Raw genomic sequence first — 21,147 nt, 5'->3', positions numbered from 1 at the left:
TTCAAGAACCTCAGCTTGAACATGAACAACTCGCAACCCAGGACAGTAGTGAAACAGATTCAGTATCTTCTGACCTGGAGCCCAAGGAAAACCTGGTCAAAGGAAGAAAACGTCAACCAACAGCTCACCGACGAAGAAAAAAAGAAAGAGAACTTGGGTTTATGTTAGACCTAGAAGAAAAAATCAAGAGGAAAATACAAAGGAAGAGAAATTCGTAAGCCTGCAAGATACAATGATTAAGAGAGAAGAGAATGACTGTTACAGACTTCAGTTAAGTGCAAGTACTTATGGACTGTTATTTCAGAGTTAACGCCTTTGAGGACTTTTCCAGGCTAAAGGTACTTACTGTTCATTATTACATGTAAAAAATGTTGTTACTGTTTTGGTTCCTGTTTTTGGGTTATTGTACTGAAGGGACTCAGTACTGTTAAAAGAGGGGGGATAGTGTTGTAATCTGGCCCTTTAAGTCCCTTAACTGCCTACTGTGTTCTTGTAGCTCATTGGTTGTTCAGATACGCACTCCTTAGTATAGAGCATGAAGTTACGTTGGTTGTTGTTCTTGGAAGTCGCTCGCATGCTCATCGCACGTCGGAAAAACTGCCGTCCAGTGCCGGAGCAAGAGTGCACTATCAGTCTGTGTTCATGAATGTTACACTGTTGGTGAGTGCGCTGTGAACTGTAACTTACATCTGTGTCCGAAGAACTTCAGTAAAACTTGTGAAAGCATCTCCTTGTCGTGGCTCATTCCACCCACGTTTCCATGTGCATTAATACATATCAACAACACGACAATATCTTTGTAGCTATTTGATATTGGCATACTCAGTTCTTTTACGTTGATACGATATTGCTTGTTGGTTGCACATTTCTGAGCATTGTACTTTTTTAAGTTTAATTCTATCATTTTCATCGGTCACATATCGAGAACTTGCACTTCGTTTGGCATTCTCTCTCTATAACGCTTCAGATCCATTTCAATGTTCTCATGTCTCCATTGCTTTTATACCTCCGCTTTTGTCTCTCATGTTTAAGACGTGTTGTTAAACGTACATTGCATTTGTCAAATCTTTTGCAAGTGTGTAGCAAGGTAAGCAGGAGAAGGGGAGGGAGATTGTGAAGCAACTACCAATCCCATTACAGATTGCTGATAGGGTGGCCCAATTTAAAGGACAGGCAATATGGAAAGGCAGCCGGGGTCCTTGTAGCACCAGTTAGCCGTTTGGCTAGTAGCCGTGTGGGACTGGGTGTCCTGTGGTGTATTTTGTCTCAATTGAAGGTAAACCTGTATTTTTTTGGTGTACTATTACAAGGGATGTTTTTTTATTGTACTGATGCAGTCACCAGTATAGATTTAATAATTTTTGTAGATGAATTGGGGGTATTTGAATCCATTAATGTATCATATGGGTATGAGTTGGTAATTATGGTAATATGGTTATTTTATTATGTTTTAGAACTGTTTTCCTGATGGAATAAATTCAGGACCACCATGTATTTGTCTGGTAGTGCACCTTAAAGGTATGGTTATTCATTTTGAGTTTGTTGTTTGTTTGTTATCTGGATGTGACTGACGCTCATGAAAAATATTCTATTTTTTGTATAGGGTGTTGGATGTTGATTGCTAGTCGCTGTTCTCTTATATTGTTTTTTTTGTTTGATGTTTATTTGATTTTATGTGACAATTGTGAAACTGACTGCTCCCTGACTTATTTGTGGTGATTAATTTCCTAGCCAGCTATATGTGTTTTTTGTTTATTGTTTTTTTTTGTTTAATGTATTGGTTGATTTGTTGCTGGCTAGTGGAATTGTTTATTTATCTATTTTTGTTTTTTTTCTTTAAATTATGTATTTAATTTAAACCGCTTTCCATCCTTGATTAAGCTGCAGGGGGTAGTTTCCCATCGTGGTCGGTGGAGAACTGGGAGTACAATTTAATAGAGCCCTTATAGGTCTTTTGGTGTGGCTACTAATTGTGAACGTGTATCACATAAGCATGTTTGTAGTGAAGGGCTTATGGGGGTTTGCTGTGGTTTGCACATGATGCAGTGAAGTGTCCCCTGTATAGGTAGCTCAGGTTTTTTTGTATTCCTAGTTGGACAAATTGAGAAATTGCTGCCCCTGCCAGCTGAATTAAGTCATGCCCTGAATAATTTTATGGTAGTGTTTAATAAAGAATTTTGTACTTTTTTACAATTTGTTGTTGTCTGTGATCGATCTATTTTTTTTTTGGCCCTAGCGGGTGTCACAAGTGTAACAGTTGTTTATTTCATTACTTGTCAATGCCAGAAGATAAATCACACAACCACTCAGACTATTTCACAAAGACATTAAACATCATCAGATGAATAAGTCCAGGCTGCAATACAAATATTGGGATGGTAGCGGCAGAGAGTCTGCGATGCACACGTTATAAAAACACAACAGTGAACTCTAGTCCCACTCAATTCATTCATTACTTGTCAATGCCAGAAGATAACTCACCAGGAATATATATATAAAAACTGCCTGTAATGGTTTTTAAGCTATGAACAGGTGACAGTTTCTGTTTAAATAATTACTTTAAAAGACACACATGTTTCCTCTGCAAAGTATTTGACAGAAATTATTTTCCCATGGGAAAACTGACACCCTCCGGATCGACATCTTGAAGGCTGTATCGTGGCATGAAAAGCTCTCACGAGCTCACCACCAGGTGGAGTGCTAAATATATTGGCTCCCGTATCTAACAGTGATCAGACGCCATCTTGTTTAAATAATTACTTTAAAAAACACACATGAAAATACATGATTCCCACCGGGTCATCACATTACACGTTGTGACACAACCCCAAAATGTTTTATCAGTTTAAACACATTTTACTGTTTTAAATGATTATTTAAAAAGTACACATACTTCCTAAGCGAAAATGCTGTTGTGAAATTAACAGAGTTTTTACACAACACCCACCGGAGGGGGTTTCTTATCATCAATCTAACCCCAATATCATTTTGACGATCTCGTTTTTTTCATTATTTTAAAGTGAACATCTGAATGAGTTTGCTTCAGTCACTGTTTAGAAACATTTTAGCCTCTGGTAAAAATTAAAAAAAGAAAGTCTTATACCAGGTTTTGTCACCAAACATTGCACCCATTAAAGACACATAATTTAAACACATTTAAAACATAATACTACTTTTATGTCCTACAATAATAATAAAAATAAAATGACCTTTACTTTATCATTGTTTTTGAAAAAACATCTCAATGAATTCATCACTGAATTATTTAATCAATCACTATTTTTAGTCTTATACCATTATTTTTGTCATCTCAGTTTTCCATTAAACATTGTACATCATTAAAGATTAATATTTTGTCTACTCTTTTTAAATACACAGATGGGCTCGGCTACAGCATGGGAATATCAGAACAGCCACTTCATACTACTTCCTGTACAGAGCAGTTGACCAAATATTTCATATCACATCCTGTACATCTGTCGGAGGTAGGGTGGGGAGGGGAGGGGACCGGAAGCTAAGGTCAAAGGTGCACCAATTATGTCATCAATCATAACCCATCAATCATTTTTGTCACAAGGTATATAATACTTACTACTGCACCGGTTAGGTGACAGAAGACCTCGAGCCATTATTATCCAGTATTCCACGCGGGTGTTGAGAGATGGAGTGTGGAGAACGGCGAAGTCATCAGAGTTTCTGCGGGCGAACGGTCTTCGTTTTACCTAGGATCTTACTGCTTATGACTGAGAAAGGAGGCAATCGTTATGGCAGTCTGTGGAAAAGGCCCGTAAGGAAGGGAAAAGGGCTCATATTGTGGGTCACCGTGCTTTCATTGATGGTGTTTAAATTAACCCATTGTGAGCATTCTCAAATAGTATGATCTAAATCTAGACAACTGTTTTTTCAAGTTTCCTTAGTCTGATATGACTTTTTTGTCAGCTGATGCTGCATTTTCATCACTGATAGAGTTCTCTTTTTTTGGTTTATTGTTAAGAGTTCTTTTTGTTTGTCTGTTTCTGTAATTTCTCTCAATGCCAGGGGATTAATAGACATTACTAAATGAAAAGCTTTGTTCCTGTATGCAAAATCATTCAAGACTGAATTCGATTTTTTTCAAGAGTCCCACACTATTCCTAAAAATGCATTTTTTTTTTTTTTTTAAATCAGTGGAACAATGACTTTTGGATGGCTCACGGTTCAGAACATTCCGCTGGAGTTTTGATTATGAAAAACAGTTTTGCTGGGGAGGTTTTACATCAAAAGGGCATTTTCTGTTTTTGGTTATCTGCATTACTAATACTGTGGTAATACTGGTTAATATTTATGGTTACAATGTTACACAGGTGAATGATTTACTGCTTGAAGAAATAGGGGAAAAGTTTCTGTTATGGCTTAATAAATATCCAGAGGATTTAATTTTCATTGGTGGGAACTTTAATATGGTCCCTGACAATAACCTTGATAGACTGCCATCCAGACAATCTGCCCCTATTAACTCCAAATGAAAAATATTTATGGACAAATTTGATATCATTGATATTTGGAAGTAGAAATCTCCAAATATAAAAGCATACACTTGGAGTAACAAAAGCCGCTCTAGACAGTCCCGTATAGACTATTGGCTTGCATCACAAAGTGATAGCTAGTTAGCATTCTTCCTACCCCTTTAACTGATCATAAACTGATCATCTTCTTCATTCTCCTCTATCTCCGGTCCATCTCTTTACAGGTCTTAGAGCTTCATATTGGAAACTTAATTCTTCTTTGCTTAAGCATGACGATCTGAGGAAATGTATTTCCTTTCTGATTAAACACTACTGGATCATAGCACTAAAGGAAAAAAATTTGCTTAAATTGGAAGCTTCTTAAACAAGAAGTTAGTAGGTGTGCTAGGAATTTTGGCAGTCAATAAGCTAAACTTAAAAGATATGAAGAGAAGTTATTTATAAAATAATGACTCTCTACAAAAAAGAACAGGATGGTTTGTCGGATGCAGAAATAATAGAATTGGCTGAATTGCAAACTCAGTTAGACTCATTGTATATGTCACGATCCCCTGTTGTCTGCCCCGTGTTTCACTTGTCACCTGTTATAAACTACACTTCCCATAATTCCCTGCCCTCATCACTGCCTATGCACTTCATTGTTCTCACCTGCATGTCATTTAGTCATCATTATCCTTGTGTATTTAAACCCTGTTCGTTCTCCAGTCATTGTCGGTCGTTGTATGTATGTTCATATGTGAATGTATGTTTAAAGGTAAATGTTAATGTCTTGGATATTCTGGTCTGTGTTCCTGCCTGAGCCTGTCGTGGATGTTTTCCCTTGTTTATATCTTTTGTTTCCCATCGTGGATGTTTTGTTTGTCTAGTATTTTCAATAAAGAAGCTGCATTTAGATCCCGACTCCTTGTCTGCCTTCGTCTGCCTGCCTAATAGAACGACCGACCGATAATTGATCTAGCAGCTTTCTTCACTGAACTGGCCCAGGTGGATTTGACCATCCACAAGTACTCACACTTCTTTTCCACTGTTGCCATCCACACCGGTTTCGATGACGCTTCCCTGAAGACCATCTACCGGCTCAGGCTACCAACACGCCGGCAGAGGGAATTGCCGGAACCCGGAGATCACACGTGGAAGGAGTATGTGAGTCTCGTCTTGAAAGAACTCGCTGCCGGGGATCCACCTCTCTCGATCCCAGCTTCCGCCTCTGGGCTTTCCGCGCCTGCCACGGCCAGCGAGCCAACGCCCACGCCTACCACGGCCAACGAGCCAGCTTTTGCCAGCTTTATCCGCCTGGAGGAGGAGGAGGAGAAGAGCAAAGGCTTCTGCTCCCCAGTCTCCGCCTGCCACGGTCAGCGAGCCAGAGCCCAAGCCTGCCACGGTCAGCGAGCCAGAGCCCACGCCTGCCACGGTCAGCGAGCCTGAGCCCACGCCTGCCACGGCCGACGAGCCAACACCCATGCCTGCCTCGGCCGACGCACTGGAAGTCTTGTCTGTCCCAGAGCCAGCGTTGTCAGCCTCGTCCGCCCGGAGGAGGAGGAGAAGAGGAAAGGCTTCTGCTCTCCAGCCTCCGCCTTCCATGGCACCGTCCCAGAGCCAGCGCCTGTAGCCTCGACTGTCCCAGGGCTCCGCCCCTCGAGCCTCCTAGGGCTCCGCCCCTCGAGCCTTCCATGGCTCCGCCTCTCGAGCCACCCAGGGCTCCGCCTCTTGAGCCTACCACGGCTCCACCTCCCGAGCCTACCCCGGCTCCGCCTCTCGAGCCTTCCACGTCTCTGCCTCCAGAGTCTCCCACAGCTCCGCCTCCTGAGCCTTCTACGGCTCCACCTCTCGAGCCTTCCACGTCTCTGCCTCCAGAGCCTCCCACAGCTCCGCCTCCTGAGCCTCCCACGGCTCCACCTCCTGAGCCTCCCTCGGCTCCGCCATTCCACGGCTCCGTCTCCAGAGCCTTCTACGGTTCCGCCTCCTGAGCCTTCCATGACTCCACCTTCCATGGCTCGGCCCCCAGAATTCTCCATGACTCCGCCTACCATGGCCCTGTCTCCAGAACCTTCTACGGCTCTGCCTCCTGAGCCTTCCATGACTCCACCTTCCACGGCTCAGCCCCCAGAATTCTCCATGACTCCGCCCACCACGGCTCGGCCCCCAGAATTCTCCATGGCTGTGGCCGACTCCCAGGCCTCCTGAACTTGTCCTTTGGCCGACTCCCAGGCCTCCAGACCCAGACCCTACCCTGTGGCCGGCTTCCAGACCTCCTGAACCTGTCCTTGCCCTGTGGCCGACACTCAGGCACCCTGAACATGTCCCTACCCTGTGGCCAGCTCCCAGGCCTCCTGAACCTGTCCTCGCCTCGTCTGCCTTCGTCTGCCTGCGTAACAGTATATGTATAGAGCAGATGGCTCCTTTATTCGTTCAAGAAGAAGATGGCTAGAACAAGGAGAACAAAGTTCAGCATATTTCTTTAGGATGGAAAAGCATAATGCTAAGAACTTAACAGTTAACTCTCTTAAAATCAATGGTGTAGTTACATCTGATTCTAAAAGAATTGGTTCTTTTTGTGCAAACTTCTATTCTAATCTCTATAAATCTAAATGATTTAAGGACTCAGCGTCTTTATGTTTTTAATCTTTAAAGGACATAGTATGAGAGGTAGGTTAAACTATGATACAGTGGTTGCAAAAGCTTAAAAGAAATTACATTCCTGGTTACAAAGGGATTTGTCACTAAGAGGAATGTCATATTAGAAGGTAATGCAACTGTCTGTCAAAAACAAAGGCATGGTTTATCCATATAAATATATTGATCTGGGATTGTTGAAAAATCATCATCAGCTGTAGCACTGGAACTTGGGGCAGGTGGCGTTGGTTGTACCCCACGTCCAAAATATTTCAACAGTGCTCCTAGGGAAGTTTCATAAGAGTTCATATTTGACAGAATATTTGACAAAATATGTTATTTTCTCAACACAAATTATTATACACAGCAGCAAGCCATCTGTACTCCTAAAACAACAACTCTTAATCTATAACTTGCTAACTGAGGCATAATGATATTGGAATATAATAGCAAAGACCCCAAAATGGTAGACTAATGTAAATAATGTTAAGTTGTTATCAGTACAAAGTTTATGGAACAGAAGCTTATTTTTATTACAAAAATATACACCCAGGAAAGTTATTTTTACACAGAAGACAAAAACTTTAGTCTAAAACTAGCAAAGTAATATGTTGTACTATAATATATTAAGATGTCAAGGCTATTTACGGATGATTAATCAAACTTTCCTAAAAAAGAAGATATGCTACATAGGCTATGTTAACTAACTAGCCAGCTAATGTTAGCTCATAACTTAGCCTAGCTACTTAACATACCTTTATCGTGCTGTTTTTTCTCTTCCTCTGTTTTCTTCTTTTTCCTTTTCTCTGCACCAGAGGATATGTCCTTTTTTGTGACATTGCTGTTTTGCTGTCTGAATGTGCTTGCATCCTGCAGCCCGTTAACATAATATTGCATTTAATATTGCGTTTTTTTATAATTACCATTGTCCATTGACAGTATAATCACAAAAAAAAAAAATAATAATAATTATGTGCTCTTGGGGGCCCCCTAAATCTCCATAATCATTATTTTTCTCTTTAACAGTATGCCTTCTGCATCTGTACTGGTGCCATGTTTCACTTTTTGGATGTAAGTTGTAATTCATGGAATGTATATGTATCAAAGAATGTTAAAAAACAAACAATGCAAGACTCCAATATTACATGTGTATTACAGACTGACATACCATCTATTCGGAAGTGGTGGTGTCTCCAGATTCTGGAGAAATTGTCGATTGCAAGGTAGGACACATTGCAAGCAGTAAAACATTGGTCTGATTTACAATTATGCTACATTAAAAGTACCATACTTTTGAATAGGCATGGGCAGAACTTCGGGCAGCGCTTTGCCTTCTGGACAGAGGAGGCAGAACAGCTGATGGCAGGCACCCTACCACCTATTTATAGGATTTCTCGACCCCAAATAGTCAAGGTATGGCCAAACTAAACAGACAACCATTTTCACGTATGCATTCTATACAGGTAGGTCTCAAAAAATTAGAATATTGTGGAAAAGTGTGTGAATTACTGAATTAAATGTAGAACTTGAAACTGATACATTATATAGATTTATACAACATGTTACGTCACGTGATTTATCAAAAATAGAAGATCGTAACAAACAGTTCAAGTCAAGTGGGTTTGTCATTTCAACCATATACAGTACACTGTGTATAGTGAGACAAAACAGCATTTCACCATGGGTCAAGTGGTGTTACATTTTAAGGTATATAAGAAAACATTTGGGACAGGATCCATTTAGTGCACACAGGCTAAAAAAATTGTGCACATACATTACAGTGCATCCGGAAAGTATTCACAGCCAATACATTGTGCACATACATTCACATGTACACCAACATTGCGATTATTTCCAATGATCAGAGTTAATTGCAGTAAGATGTTTACATGACTGGAGCAAACCTCTTCTGCGGCGCGCTTCACAATAGCACCATTGTGGATCTGCAGCGGCCACTCCGGATCCACAATGGTGCTATTTTTGTTAAAAAAGCCCGACTTTTGCAACACATGGACATCGGAGCAACCGGTGTTCGTGTCTACCATCGCCAGACACTACTGAAATATAAGACTCATGCAAAAACCAAGCTGCATGATGACCTGCAGGAGGCGCTACGCGTACTCGGCTTGCTGCGGAGACCAGGCCTCCAGCCCTCGGCGTCGCCTGATCTTGTTTACACAAACATCCCAGGCGCGTACCAGGCGGAGCCCCGCCACCACCTCGGCTACTCAGACCACATCTCTGTTATGTTAATTCCAGCATACAGACCGCTCGTCAGACGCACAAAACCGCTTCCGAGGCAGGTGAAAACCTGGCCAGCAGGAGCCATCTCTGCTCTTCAGGACTGTTTTGAGTGTACTGACTGGCACATGTTCAGGGAGGCTGCAACATATGGCGATTCTACCAACTTGGAGGAATACACAGCATCAGTGACCAGCTATATCAGCAAGTGCATTGATGATGTCACTTTCTCCAAGACCATCACCACACGCTCCAACCAGAAGCCGTGGATGACTGCGGAGGTGCGCACGCTGCTGAGGTCCCGAGACTCCGCCTTCAGAGCAGGCGATAAGGCAGCCCTAAGAACAGCTAGGGCCAAACTGTCACGGGCAATCAGAGAGGCAAAGCGCGCACACGCCCAGAGAATCCACAGTCACTTCCAGGACAGCGGTGACACGCGGCGCATGTGGCAGGGCATCCAGGCCATCACCAACTACAGGACAACATCAGTTGCCTGTGACAAAGATGCCTCCCTTCCAGACGCGCTGAACGACTTCTACGCTCGGTTTGAAGTGCAGAACGACGTGATGGCGAGGAAGTCCACCCCTCCTCCCAACAACCAGGTGCTCTGTCTTACCACGGCAGATGTGAGGAAAACTCTACGTAGAGTCAACCCATGGAAGGCTGCTGGACCAGACAACATTCCTGGCAGAGTGCTCAGAGGATGTGCAGACCAGCTAGCAGATGTTCTTACCGACATCTTCAACATCTCTCTGAGCAGCGCCGTTGTTCCAACGTGCTTCAAGGCCACCACCATCATCCCCATGCCAAAGAAGTCTTCAGTGTCCTGCCTCAACGACTACCGTCCCGTCGCACTTACACCCATCATCATGAAGTGCTTCGAGAGGCTCGTCATGAGGCAGATTAAGACCCAGCTGCCCCCCTCACTAGACCCACTGCAGTTTGCGTATCGTTCAAACCGTTCAACGGACGATGCCATCACCACAACCCTCCATCTGGCCCTCACCCACCTAGACAATAAGGACTCATACGTTCGAATGCTGTTCATAGATCTCAGCTCAGCATTCAACACAATCATTCCCCAGCACCTGATTGGAAAGCTGAACCTGCTGGGCCTGGACACCTCCCTCTGCAACTGGATCCTGGACTTCCTGACTGGGAGACCTCAGTCAGTCCAGATCGGGAACAGCATCTCCACCACCACCACACTGAGCACTGGGGCCCCCCAGGGCTGTGTGCTCAGTCCACTGCTGTTCACTCTGCTGACTCACGACTGTGCAGCAATGCACAGCTCGAATCACATCATCAAGTTCGCCGATGACATGACCATGGTGGGTCTCATCAGCAAGAACAACGAGTCAGCATGCAGAGAGGAGGTGCAGCGGCTGACGAACTGGTGTAGAGCCAACAACCTGTCCCTGAATGTCGACAAAACAAAAGAGATGGTTGTTGACTTTAGGAGAGCACAAGGTGAACACACTCCGCTGAACATCGACGGCTCCTCTATGGAGATCGTCAAGAGCACCAAATTCCTTGGTGTTCACCTGGCGGAGAACCTCACCTGGCCCCTCAACACCAGCTCTATCACCAAGAATGCCCAGCAGCGTCTCTATTTTCTTCGAAGGCTGAGGAAAGCACATCTCCCAACCCCCATCCTCACTACATTCTATAGAGGGACTATTGAGAGCATCCTGAGCAGCTGCATCACTGCCTGGTTTGGGACTTGCACCGTTTCGGACCGCAAAGCCCTGCAGAGGATAGTGAGGACAGCTGAGAAGATCATTGGGGTCTCGCTTCCCTCCATCAAAGACATTTACAAAAAACACTGTATCCGCAAAGCAACCAGCATTGTGGACGACCCCACACACCCCTCACACAAACTCTTTACCCTCCTCCCGTCTGGCAAGAGGTACCGAAGCATTCGGGCCCTCACGGCCAGACTGTGTAACAGCTTCTTCCCCCAAGCCATCAGACTCCTCAATACTCAGAGACTGGTTTGACACACACGTGTCCTGAGTAACTGTCTGCTACCTCAATAACTGCTATGTGCATAGAACATTATCTCATAGTATGTTATGTTTACATTTTTAGAAACTGTCATCTTTTTGCACTACTGAGTACTGGTCGGCGCTGCACTGTCTATTGTCCTGTTCATTGTCAGTAATTTGTTGTACTGTCCTGTACTTTTTGCACATGTTTGAACGTGCACTTTATATAGGTATATATAGGTAGTTTATATAGGTATTTTATTTCGTTGTGTAGTCTCATGTGGTCCTATGTTGGTCCTTTGTTGTTTTTATGTAGCACCATGGTCCTGGAGGAACGTTGTCTCATTTTGCTGTGTACTGTACTAACTGTATATGGTTGAAACGATAATAAAAACCACTTGACTTGACTTGACTTCACTCCTACATGCAGTTTTTATTTTCTGATTATTCACACATAGCCCAATGCAGAGCACAAATGATGAACTCATATAGCCTACTGTCCACTGTTTTAATTTACGTATGTTAAATAACAAACGGGTTCTTATGGACGTATTTTGTTATTCTGTGCCGTGATGAAGACAGAAATATTATGCCGGGGCCTGTAACAGTGTTATACACTGCTGTCACGTTATTTGAGCTGTTTCTGGATGAAGGCAGACTGCTGACAGTGAGTCGTGTTGACAGAGTTCAGGGAAAACTTCCAAGTTTAATGTCAAGTTTAAAATGAATACGCCCTTAAGGTGCATGACAAAAACACACGCGCACTTCAGTTAGTGCGATTAAAGTGTTTACATGGCCGCATACTGCGATTTAAAAACGGCGTACGCCACCTGTTTTAATACGATTATAGTTGATTCGATTATGAGCTTAATCACATTATTGCAGCCATCTCCTAGAGACATTTGTTAATTTTTTTTCTTCTTAATCTACACTCGTTACCCCATAGTGACAGAAAAATACAGAATTGTAGAAGTTTTTGCAAATTAATAAAAAAATAAACTGAAATATCCAGAATTTCAGAAATTGGAACCTGCCCACACTGCCAAAAGTACCAATACCTGGTTTAATGACCAAGGAGTCACTGTGCTTGATTGCCCTGCAAACTCGTCTGACCTGAACCCCAAAGGGAATCTATGTGGCATTGCCAACAGGAAGATCGGAGGTACGAGATACAACAATGCAGGTGAGCTGAAAGCTGCTTTTAAATAAACCTAGGCTTCCATAACACCTCAGCAGTGCCACATGTGGATTGCCTTCATGCCTCGTCACACTGATGCAGTATTTCAAGCAAATGGAGGCCCAACCAAGTATTTAGTGCATATACGTGTACGTATTTTTCAGAAGACTGACATTTCTGTATTAAAAATTCTTGTTTTTTTATTGGTTGTTTGTGATATTCTAATTTTGTGAGATACTGAATTTTGGGTTTTCTTTAGATATATGCCATAGTAATCAAAATTAACACGCATAATAGAAATATTTCGCATAGTGTCTAATGAATCAATATAATGTATGAGTTTTACATTTGAATTTTTGAAATTGAGAAACTTCCACAATATTCTAATTTTGTGAGACCTACCTGTATTTACTTTGTGCATGTTATGATTTATATGAGTTAGCAGATGCTTTTGTCCAAAGTGGCTTACAATCTTAATTTATGGTATTTTACTTTATCATAGGAGGAACAGGTAGAAGTGGAGGAGCTGCCCCTCACATTGAAACATATGTACCAGGCAGGATACATTGTGAGGAACAGTCTTGGGCTTTTCACTGGCCAGGTGCAAGAACCATCATACATGTTGATGGATCATGATGACCAAATGAATGCGTGGAGGGTGCTGAAGGAGTCAATGGAGTGCTATGCCATGGAGCCTTTCACTTTCGTTTTTGAAAACATCCAGGACATGGAAACTTTCATGATTATTTGTAAAGACACCCTCAACTTGAGAGTAAATGCTGGAGTTGGGGTGCACAGTCACCCATATACATTTTGTTAGTGTGACTGTGCACCCCACACTCTGCGTGTGTTTGTGTGTGCATGTGTGAGAGATAATTTTTTACTCTTAAATAAAGTTACTCAAAGTGTACTTCACTACTGTTCACCGCTGTTCTCATGTCACTTCTGTGTGTACACATGCTTCTTTCAAGTCATTTCCATTGTCAGTTTGAAATACTCTATAACGTTTCCCCAGACTTGTTTGTAGTTCTTTCTTCATGTAAGTGCAGATAGTCTAGGCAGAAATGCATATTATGTTCCTTATAGTCTTCTGTAAATATATAGATATTAGCCTATATAGACCCATACTAATACAAGATTACTCAACTTAAAAGTTAACTAATACTAGCAGCTTTTAATTATAAAAAACTACAATACTACTGACCTCAGACCAAAACACGGTAAGTTAAGCCTAATACCATACAGCAATGAATAGCAAAGGAGAGTATGGAGGAAACTGATCATGTATGTTCATGTAACAACTCACAACTCCTTTATTATTTTGGATTGGCAACCACGTAAACACATCGTAATGCATAGCGTAAGCTACATTTAAAAGCATCAAAATAGACCCTCTGTGAAATGTTAAACAATACAACTAACGTTACACAAATATGCCGCAAGTTGTGCCGCCTGGCCGTCAAGCGTTTCATCGCATGCGTGGTACAGATAGTGTAGGAAAACAGTGACGTTTAAACCGTGACGTAATTACGCGCATGCGTAGAACGGATCGTGCAGGTGGAACGGATCGTGTACCGACACTCATGTCTGTAAACAAATAAATAACTTTAAGGACTTTTAATTTGTCACGCAGGAAACATGTACCCCGGAAGTTATCCCAGTAAATCTCCTGCGCGTCACTGTCTGTCCTCTAATATTAAAGCCAACGCAGATCTGCAGCTGACAGATCAGAACAGAGTGACTCTTTTCCACGTTAAAATCATCATCTGATCGATCATGGCGGGAACTGTGGCGCGTAAAGCGGTGGATTATTTGCGCAGTAAAGATTTCAGAGATTATCTCATGAGGTCAGTCAATGTGTTTCTCATATAACGATATAATGTAGGTATTTTAAATATTTAATACAATTGTTTGATATAATAGATATGAGCACATTCATAAACTCATGCAGCAGTTCATAAACTATCATGAGAAACGTAAACATAAGTGTTTAACCGCTGTGAAGGACATGAACTGCAGTATCGCGATCACCAGCAGGCGGAGACACATCACATCTTCATCTGCAGTAAGGATGGATCGGGCCAGTCTGAGAGAGTTTCTGCAAGTGCTGTGTTGTCACTACTCCCCTCTGTTATACTTTGTGATATATTGAACGTTGTTGCGGAATCTGCTGCTTTCAATTTGTTGACAAGGTACTGTCATCAAGATTGAAATATAATGGAATTGGGAGAAAGTCTTGAAAGCATCAATAAGAATTATTTAAAATGTATGAACTAATCAGTAATGTTTCACAATGTATGCCAATGTCTTTCTGCCAAATTCTGTCATGGCCTTTACATTATAGCTGTATATTCCGGCTATTTAAAATGCAAATTATAAACCAAGCAAGGGCTATAACTTTTGTGGTGGGGCCAGTGAAAATATTGGTAGGGCAAATACAAATCTGAACTACTGGACCGACCAGACCAGCAGAAATCATCCTTACTGTTGAGCCCAAAACAAAAAGTGAATTGATCAAACTGTATTTTGCAATGTTAATGTTTATTTTACTAAAAAATATTTTGTCCCTATAGCAATTTATTTATTTGCCAGTTTTCTCTCATTTCTGATTGCAAACAGTGCAGATCTGTTGCACTATCATACAAGTATATCAGGCTACATCCACATTAATCCAGATATGTTTGAAAACATCATCTTTGTTTTCGAAGTGCTCTTCGTTCACACTGACGTTAAAAGATGTGCCTGTGAAAAATCCCTGTTCCATGTATTCACCTTATTTTGAATACAAAGTGTTTCAAAATGATATTTTATCAAACTACACAATGATGGCTAAGACATTATAGACATAACAGTTTTACCTTCTGTTAATGTCTGACCTTCTGTAAAGCTGCTTTGAAACGATGTGTGTTGTGAAAGGCACTATACAAATAAAAATGACTTGACTCGACTTAACCTTATTCAGCCCCGCCCCGCTTTTCTGATGTCCTCTGTAGTTTATATGTAGATGATATCTGCATTTGCTACAGGAGAAAGTACATGAATACTATCAAGTATTAGAAAAATCTAATAGAAGATAAACAAAATGCACTCCTGGTCAACATAGAATAGTTTCAAGTTCTCACAAACAAAAACATCTGTATTCATATTCATTTCTGTCGGCTTCATTCGTTAGCCAATGAACCAGAGCTGTTTATTGATGGAGTCCCCATTAAAGTTGTTAAAGAAAACAGGTTTCTTGATATCACTTTTGAAAATAAATGGCCTTTTATTCCTCACATTAAATAACAAAAAAAATAAATGATTTAAAGCTATAAATGGTTTAAAAGATTTATCCAAAACCAAATGTGGAGCAGACAGCTCAACTCTAATGAACTTGTACAGAACCATGGTATGCTCAAAGCTGGACTATGGAAGTATCATTTATTGATTAGCTAGGAAGTCATACATATGACTTTTGGACACTGTACACCACCAAGGTATACGACTAGCTTTGGAAGCCTACAGAACATCACCAATCCAAAATCTCTGTGCAGAAGCCAATGAACCTTCCTTGGAAATCAGATGCCTAAAGTTAGCCAAACAATATGCAACCAAACTTAAAACAAATAAAGTAAACCCGGCATACAACAATATATGAAAAAAGTTTAATTCATCCATTTGGCCTACGTATAAAAACCCATCTGAAGAATCTGAAAGTGGATCTAAACAGTTTGGAATAGACACATTTCTGCAAAATTCCTCCATGGGATCTCAAAAAGCCTCACATCCATCAGGATTTAACAAGGAAACAAAAATCTAAAAAGTATCCGAATGATTTCCATCAACAATTTCTGGGCATAAGAGCAGTATACCCACAACATATACCAATATACACAGATGGATCTAAATCTGGAAATAAAGTGGCAGCAGCTTTTGCAAACAAACCAACTATGTTAGGGTATCCACATCCCTGACCAAAGTTCAGTTTTCACTGCAGAGGCAAACGCTACTACTACTGGCACTTTAGTCCCTTTAGACCTTTTTTAGTAATAACTCATTCAAAGTCATGTCTTGAAGCATTGGAAGCTACTAAAACAGATCACCCAACAATTGTTAAGATTTTAATCAAACTGTTATCTCTTGAAGCATAGAGTTTGAATATTATTTTCTGCTGGGTACCTAGACACTCAAGAATCTCCGATAATTAACAAGCAGACAGAGCTGCCAGAGAAGTACTGTCTACTGAACCAGAAAAATGCCCTATATCTTCCACATATCTGAAACCAACTTTAAATATACATCAAAAACAAATGGCAGTCGGAGTGGGATCAGTGTTTAAACAACAAATTATGGGAAATAAATCTTGTTGGAACAAGATACAGTATCTCACATTATTGTAAATATTTGATTATATCTGAGTGTCAATATTTTTTGTGGCCACCATTATTTTCCATTTTCACACTTTTGGACATGGAGTTCACCAGAGCTTCACAGGTTGCCACTGGAGTCCTCTTCCACTCCTCCTTGACGACATCACGGAGTTGATGGATGTTAGAGACCTTGTGCTCCTCCACCTTCCGTTTGAGGATGCCCCACAGATGCTCAATAGGGTTTAGGTCTGGAGACATGCTTGGCCAGTCCATCACCTTCACCCTCAGCTTCTTTAGCAAGGCAGTGGTCCTCTTGGAGGGGTGTTTGGGATTGTTATCATGCTGGAATACTGCCCTGCGGCCCAGTCTCCGAAGGGAGGGGATCATGCTCTGCTTCAGTATGTCACAGTACATGTTGGCATTCATGGTTCCCTCAATGAACTGTAGCTCCCCAGTGCCGGCAGCACTCATGCAGCCCCAGACCATGACACTTCCAGCATTCTTGACTGTAGGCAAGACACACTTGTCTTTGTACTCGTCACCTGGTTTCCGCCACACACGCTTGACACCATCTGAACCAAATAAGTTTATCTTGGTCTCATCAGACCACAGGACATGGTTCCAGTAATCCATGTCCTTAGTCTGCTTGTCTTCAGCAAACTATTTGCGGGCTTTCTTGCGCATCATCTTTAGAAGAGGCTGCCTTCTTGGACGACAGCCATGCAGACCAATTTGATGCAGTGTGCAGCGTATGGTCTGAGCACTGACAGGCTGACACCCAACCCCTTCAACCTCTGCAGCAATGCTGGCAGCACTCATACGTCTATTTCCCAAAGACAACCTCTGGATATGACGCTGAGCATGTGCACTCAACTTCTTTGGACGACCATGGCAAGTCCTGTTCTGAGTGGAACCTGTCCTGTTAAACCGCTGTATGGTCTTGGCCACCATGCTGCAGCTCAGTGTCAGGGTCTTGGCAATATTCTTATAGCCTAGGCCATCTTTATGTAGAGCAACAATTCTTTTTTCAGATCCTCAGAGAGTTCTTTGCCATGAGGTGCCATTTTGAACTTCCAGTGACCAGTATGAGAGCGATGACACCTAATTTAACACACCTGCTCCCCATTCACACCTGAGACCTTGTAACACTAATGAGTCGCATGACACCGGGGAGGGAAAATGGCTAATTGGGCCCAATTTGGACATTTTCACTTAGGGGTGTACTCACTTTTGTTGCCATCGGTTTAGACATTAATGGCTGTACTTTACATTGTAGCAAAGTGTCATTTCTTCAGTGTTGTCACATGAAAAGATATAATCAAATATTTACAAAAATGTGAGGGGTGTACTCACTTTTGTGAGATACTGTATGTGTTCCCTTTTAATAATCGCTGGGATCAAGTCATTTATAAATGATGCCGGATAGGACATACAAGACTCACACACCAATTTTTACTATCAGGAGAAAATTCAGTGTTCATCTTGTCAGAACACACTGTCTATTAAACATATTTTACTGGACTGTCATACCTCTACCCATCTGAGGAACCTGTATTATTCAGTTGATACTTTTGAAAAGGTTTTTAATCATGTGAATCCAAAGGTAGTTTTAAAGTTTTTAGGAAAAATTCATCTTAGACACCTTATTTAACTCTATTTTTAAATAACTAAACCTGGCTCCCACCATGAATATAGCCATAGAAGCTGGCATGGTGTAAAAAAGGAAAGAAAGATAGAAACAAACAAACTACAGAAATACATAGACCCTTGTACTTCAGTTGCACATGCAGTAGGAGAACAGAGAAAGTGTTAACAGGGGCCAAATTGACCAAAGGGGACACAGATCACCCTAATGGTGACATCACACCAAACTACAATTTGCAACAAAACAACATAAAATAATACTACAAAAGAGCTAAAACCTCTATGAATTCTATAACAACTATTGAAATACCTCAATAAGTTCCCTTTGACCAAGAAAGCATAATTCAAGAGCAAGGGATTATGGGTATTCCCCATAACCTCAATTTTGTACTAAAGATAAATAAGTTCAAGGAGCATAGATATTTATGAGCCCAAAACCTGAAAATGCAAGTAATGTTTAATAAAGACAACTTGACTTTTACCATAATGACAACATTAGGGTTAACAGTACACAATTTAAAAAATCGGCTTCATTGTCCATGTGCTAAATGTAATTTCTTCTTTGTGTCTTTTGATTTTGGTGTGAAATAGGACCAGGACATTTTCTTGACAAGTTTTGTGAGAATCACCCTGCTAATCACAATGAAATCACAGCCTGACACTTGATGTCACTGATCTTAATGAATAGATTTGATTTGCTAGTGATAAGAAAGTTTTGCTTTATTGCTTTAACTTCATCATGTGTAATTAATCTTTTTTTTTTTTTTTTCATGTTGTGGTCTGCTCATGCTGTGTGACCTTCAACTTCAGCACAGTAAGTTCTTTACATCATGTTCATCTGTACTGAAATAAAGAACTGATCTCGCATGTGTCTGATCAGAGCTCTGTAACTGTAGTCATAGCTGTTGTTGTTGTGGATTTCAGCATTTCTGGGGTCCTGTGGCAAACTGGGGCCTGCCTATAGCCGCAATCTCTGACATGAAGAAGAGTCCAGAGATCATCAGCGGCAGAATGACCTTTGGTACGTGACACAACAGCAGCTTGTGCAATAATCTGCCTGTTAGAAGTGTAATGTGAGGTGAAAGGTTATTTAAGGTGTTTCTTCACTCTGTTTTCCACCAGCTCTCACCTGTTACTCACTCTTGTTCATGAGGTTTGCCTACAAGGTGCAACCCAGAAACTGGCTTCTGTTTGCCTGCCATTTAACCAATGAAACAGCACAACTCATCCAGGGCAGCAGACTCATCAAATACAAGTAAGATCAGACCCTGTGTGCTCCAACAACATGTGAAGTTCATGTTTGACATGGTTTTTCTGTTCAAAACCTTCCTGGGATACTCAAATGTTTACTGTAAATATGTGACACCTTCTATAATTAGACTGTTTCTGGATGTGTTCGGGTGAGTCTGGTTTGTTTAGACTCTGTTATTGCAGTTATCTAAATGTCTGTTCCTCACTCTGTTCCTCAGCATGGAGAAGAAGATGGCCAAATGATGGAAGTTTCTGTGATCAAAGCTGTATCGCAGCGTGTTTTGGCGACATCTGGTGGATTTAGCATACATATTATATCATAGATTATATTGATTTCATATAATTATCATTTAACCCTTCAGACCTTCTTTCAGATTGTCTCTACTGTTACACACAACCATTTTTAAGACGTATGACAAGGTCTTGAAGTTTTTAGTTTGTAATTTAGATTTGTTTGGGGTTAATTTATTTCCATACATGATGTCTGTTTAAAAATAAAATAAAAATGACAGATTTTATTAACTGCAGTAGTTAATTGAGTTTACCTTTAAATGCAAATAAAGAAACACAGACGGAAACATCTTAAGGTAAAGGAAGTATTAACTCCTTATGTCATCATCTCTATGTTATGACAGGTGTTATCTGTTTTAATAGAGTAAGAAAGTGCATTCTGCAGTTAGGTCTGAGTATTTATCAATTCGATTTCAATTCACAGTGTTTCTTGAGTTGATTTAGATTTGAATCAACTCATATGGTATATTTAAGTTAACATTTCTATTTTGCCTACATATAAAATATATTCTTTTTCAGCTAATGCTATTAATTATACAGGGGAGCTTCTAGCTAGGTGCATTATGAAAATATAAATTTTTACAAATCTTGTTTAATCATTGGTTAAACATGCATCATTTGTATTATAAGGGTGGGAAATGCCACAGACCTCCCAATTCAATATTCCAACGATATTTAGTTGCTGATTCGATATGTATTGCGATGTACATCCTGAACGCAGAATGACACACTTCAATGTAACCTGAGCACTTGTAGTCACAAGACAATTCTCGTTCCGCAATCAAAAGTGCAGAAGTGTTATAAATTTGTAGATCACAGAATCCAACTTGATTAGCCTTTTTTTACTGCAACTATTTATTAAGGCATTACCAGCAAGAATCTGCAGAATGACTCCTGAAAAATACTCTCCACAACACCTCACAAACAAACCTGTGGATTACGCATAATAACAGGAACATTAATCACAGCAGAGATTTTGACGTCTGACAGTGAACAACCAGCACTTTACCGGCTGTAGCAGTGTGCATTATAGGGATTGAAGAGATGAAACTTCTCGTAGAGAAAACCTGTTTGTGTGAAACTCGGCA

General features: G+C 41.0%; 2 protein-coding genes across 3 annotated transcripts; both read left to right on the top strand.

Moving 5' to 3' along the window:
* Positions 1 to 1,189: 1,189 nt before the first annotated feature.
* On the top strand, positions 1,190 to 13,391 carry LOC127660847 (uncharacterized). The gene is made up of 7 exons (XM_052151287.1): positions 1,190 to 1,276; positions 1,455 to 1,518; positions 3,379 to 3,485; positions 8,145 to 8,189; positions 8,277 to 8,341; positions 8,420 to 8,531; positions 13,027 to 13,391. Exons 3-7 carry the CDS (start codon positions 3,396 to 3,398, stop codon positions 13,342 to 13,344), a joined length of 630 nt encoding a protein of 209 aa, XP_052007247.1. The 5' UTR covers positions 1,190 to 1,276; positions 1,455 to 1,518; positions 3,379 to 3,395; the 3' UTR covers positions 13,345 to 13,391.
* A 783-nt stretch (positions 13,392 to 14,174) lies between these two features.
* LOC127660849 (mitochondrial pyruvate carrier 1) lies at positions 14,175 to 20,327 on the top strand. 2 transcript variants are annotated; one of them, XM_052151290.1, is made up of 4 exons: positions 14,177 to 14,375; positions 19,442 to 19,538; positions 19,640 to 19,772; positions 19,987 to 20,327. In XM_052151290.1, exons 1-4 carry the CDS (start codon positions 14,301 to 14,303, stop codon positions 20,009 to 20,011), a joined length of 330 nt encoding a protein of 109 aa, XP_052007250.1. In that variant the 5' UTR covers positions 14,177 to 14,300; the 3' UTR covers positions 20,012 to 20,327. The 2 variants fall into 2 exon arrangements, with proteins under 2 accessions (XP_052007251.1, XP_052007250.1); XM_052151291.1 differs by lacking the exon at positions 19,987 to 20,327 and having other exon boundaries at positions 14,175 to 14,375; positions 19,640 to 19,776.
* Positions 20,328 to 21,147: the final 820 nt, after the last annotated feature.

This window comes from Xyrauchen texanus, chromosome 20, assembly GCF_025860055.1.
Source record: "Xyrauchen texanus isolate HMW12.3.18 chromosome 20, RBS_HiC_50CHRs, whole genome shotgun sequence".
In the NCBI taxonomy this organism is placed as follows: domain Eukaryota; kingdom Metazoa; phylum Chordata; class Actinopteri; order Cypriniformes; family Catostomidae; genus Xyrauchen; species Xyrauchen texanus.
Note: the sequence above shows the minus strand (reverse complement) of the source record. Positions and strands in the feature narration are given on the sequence as shown.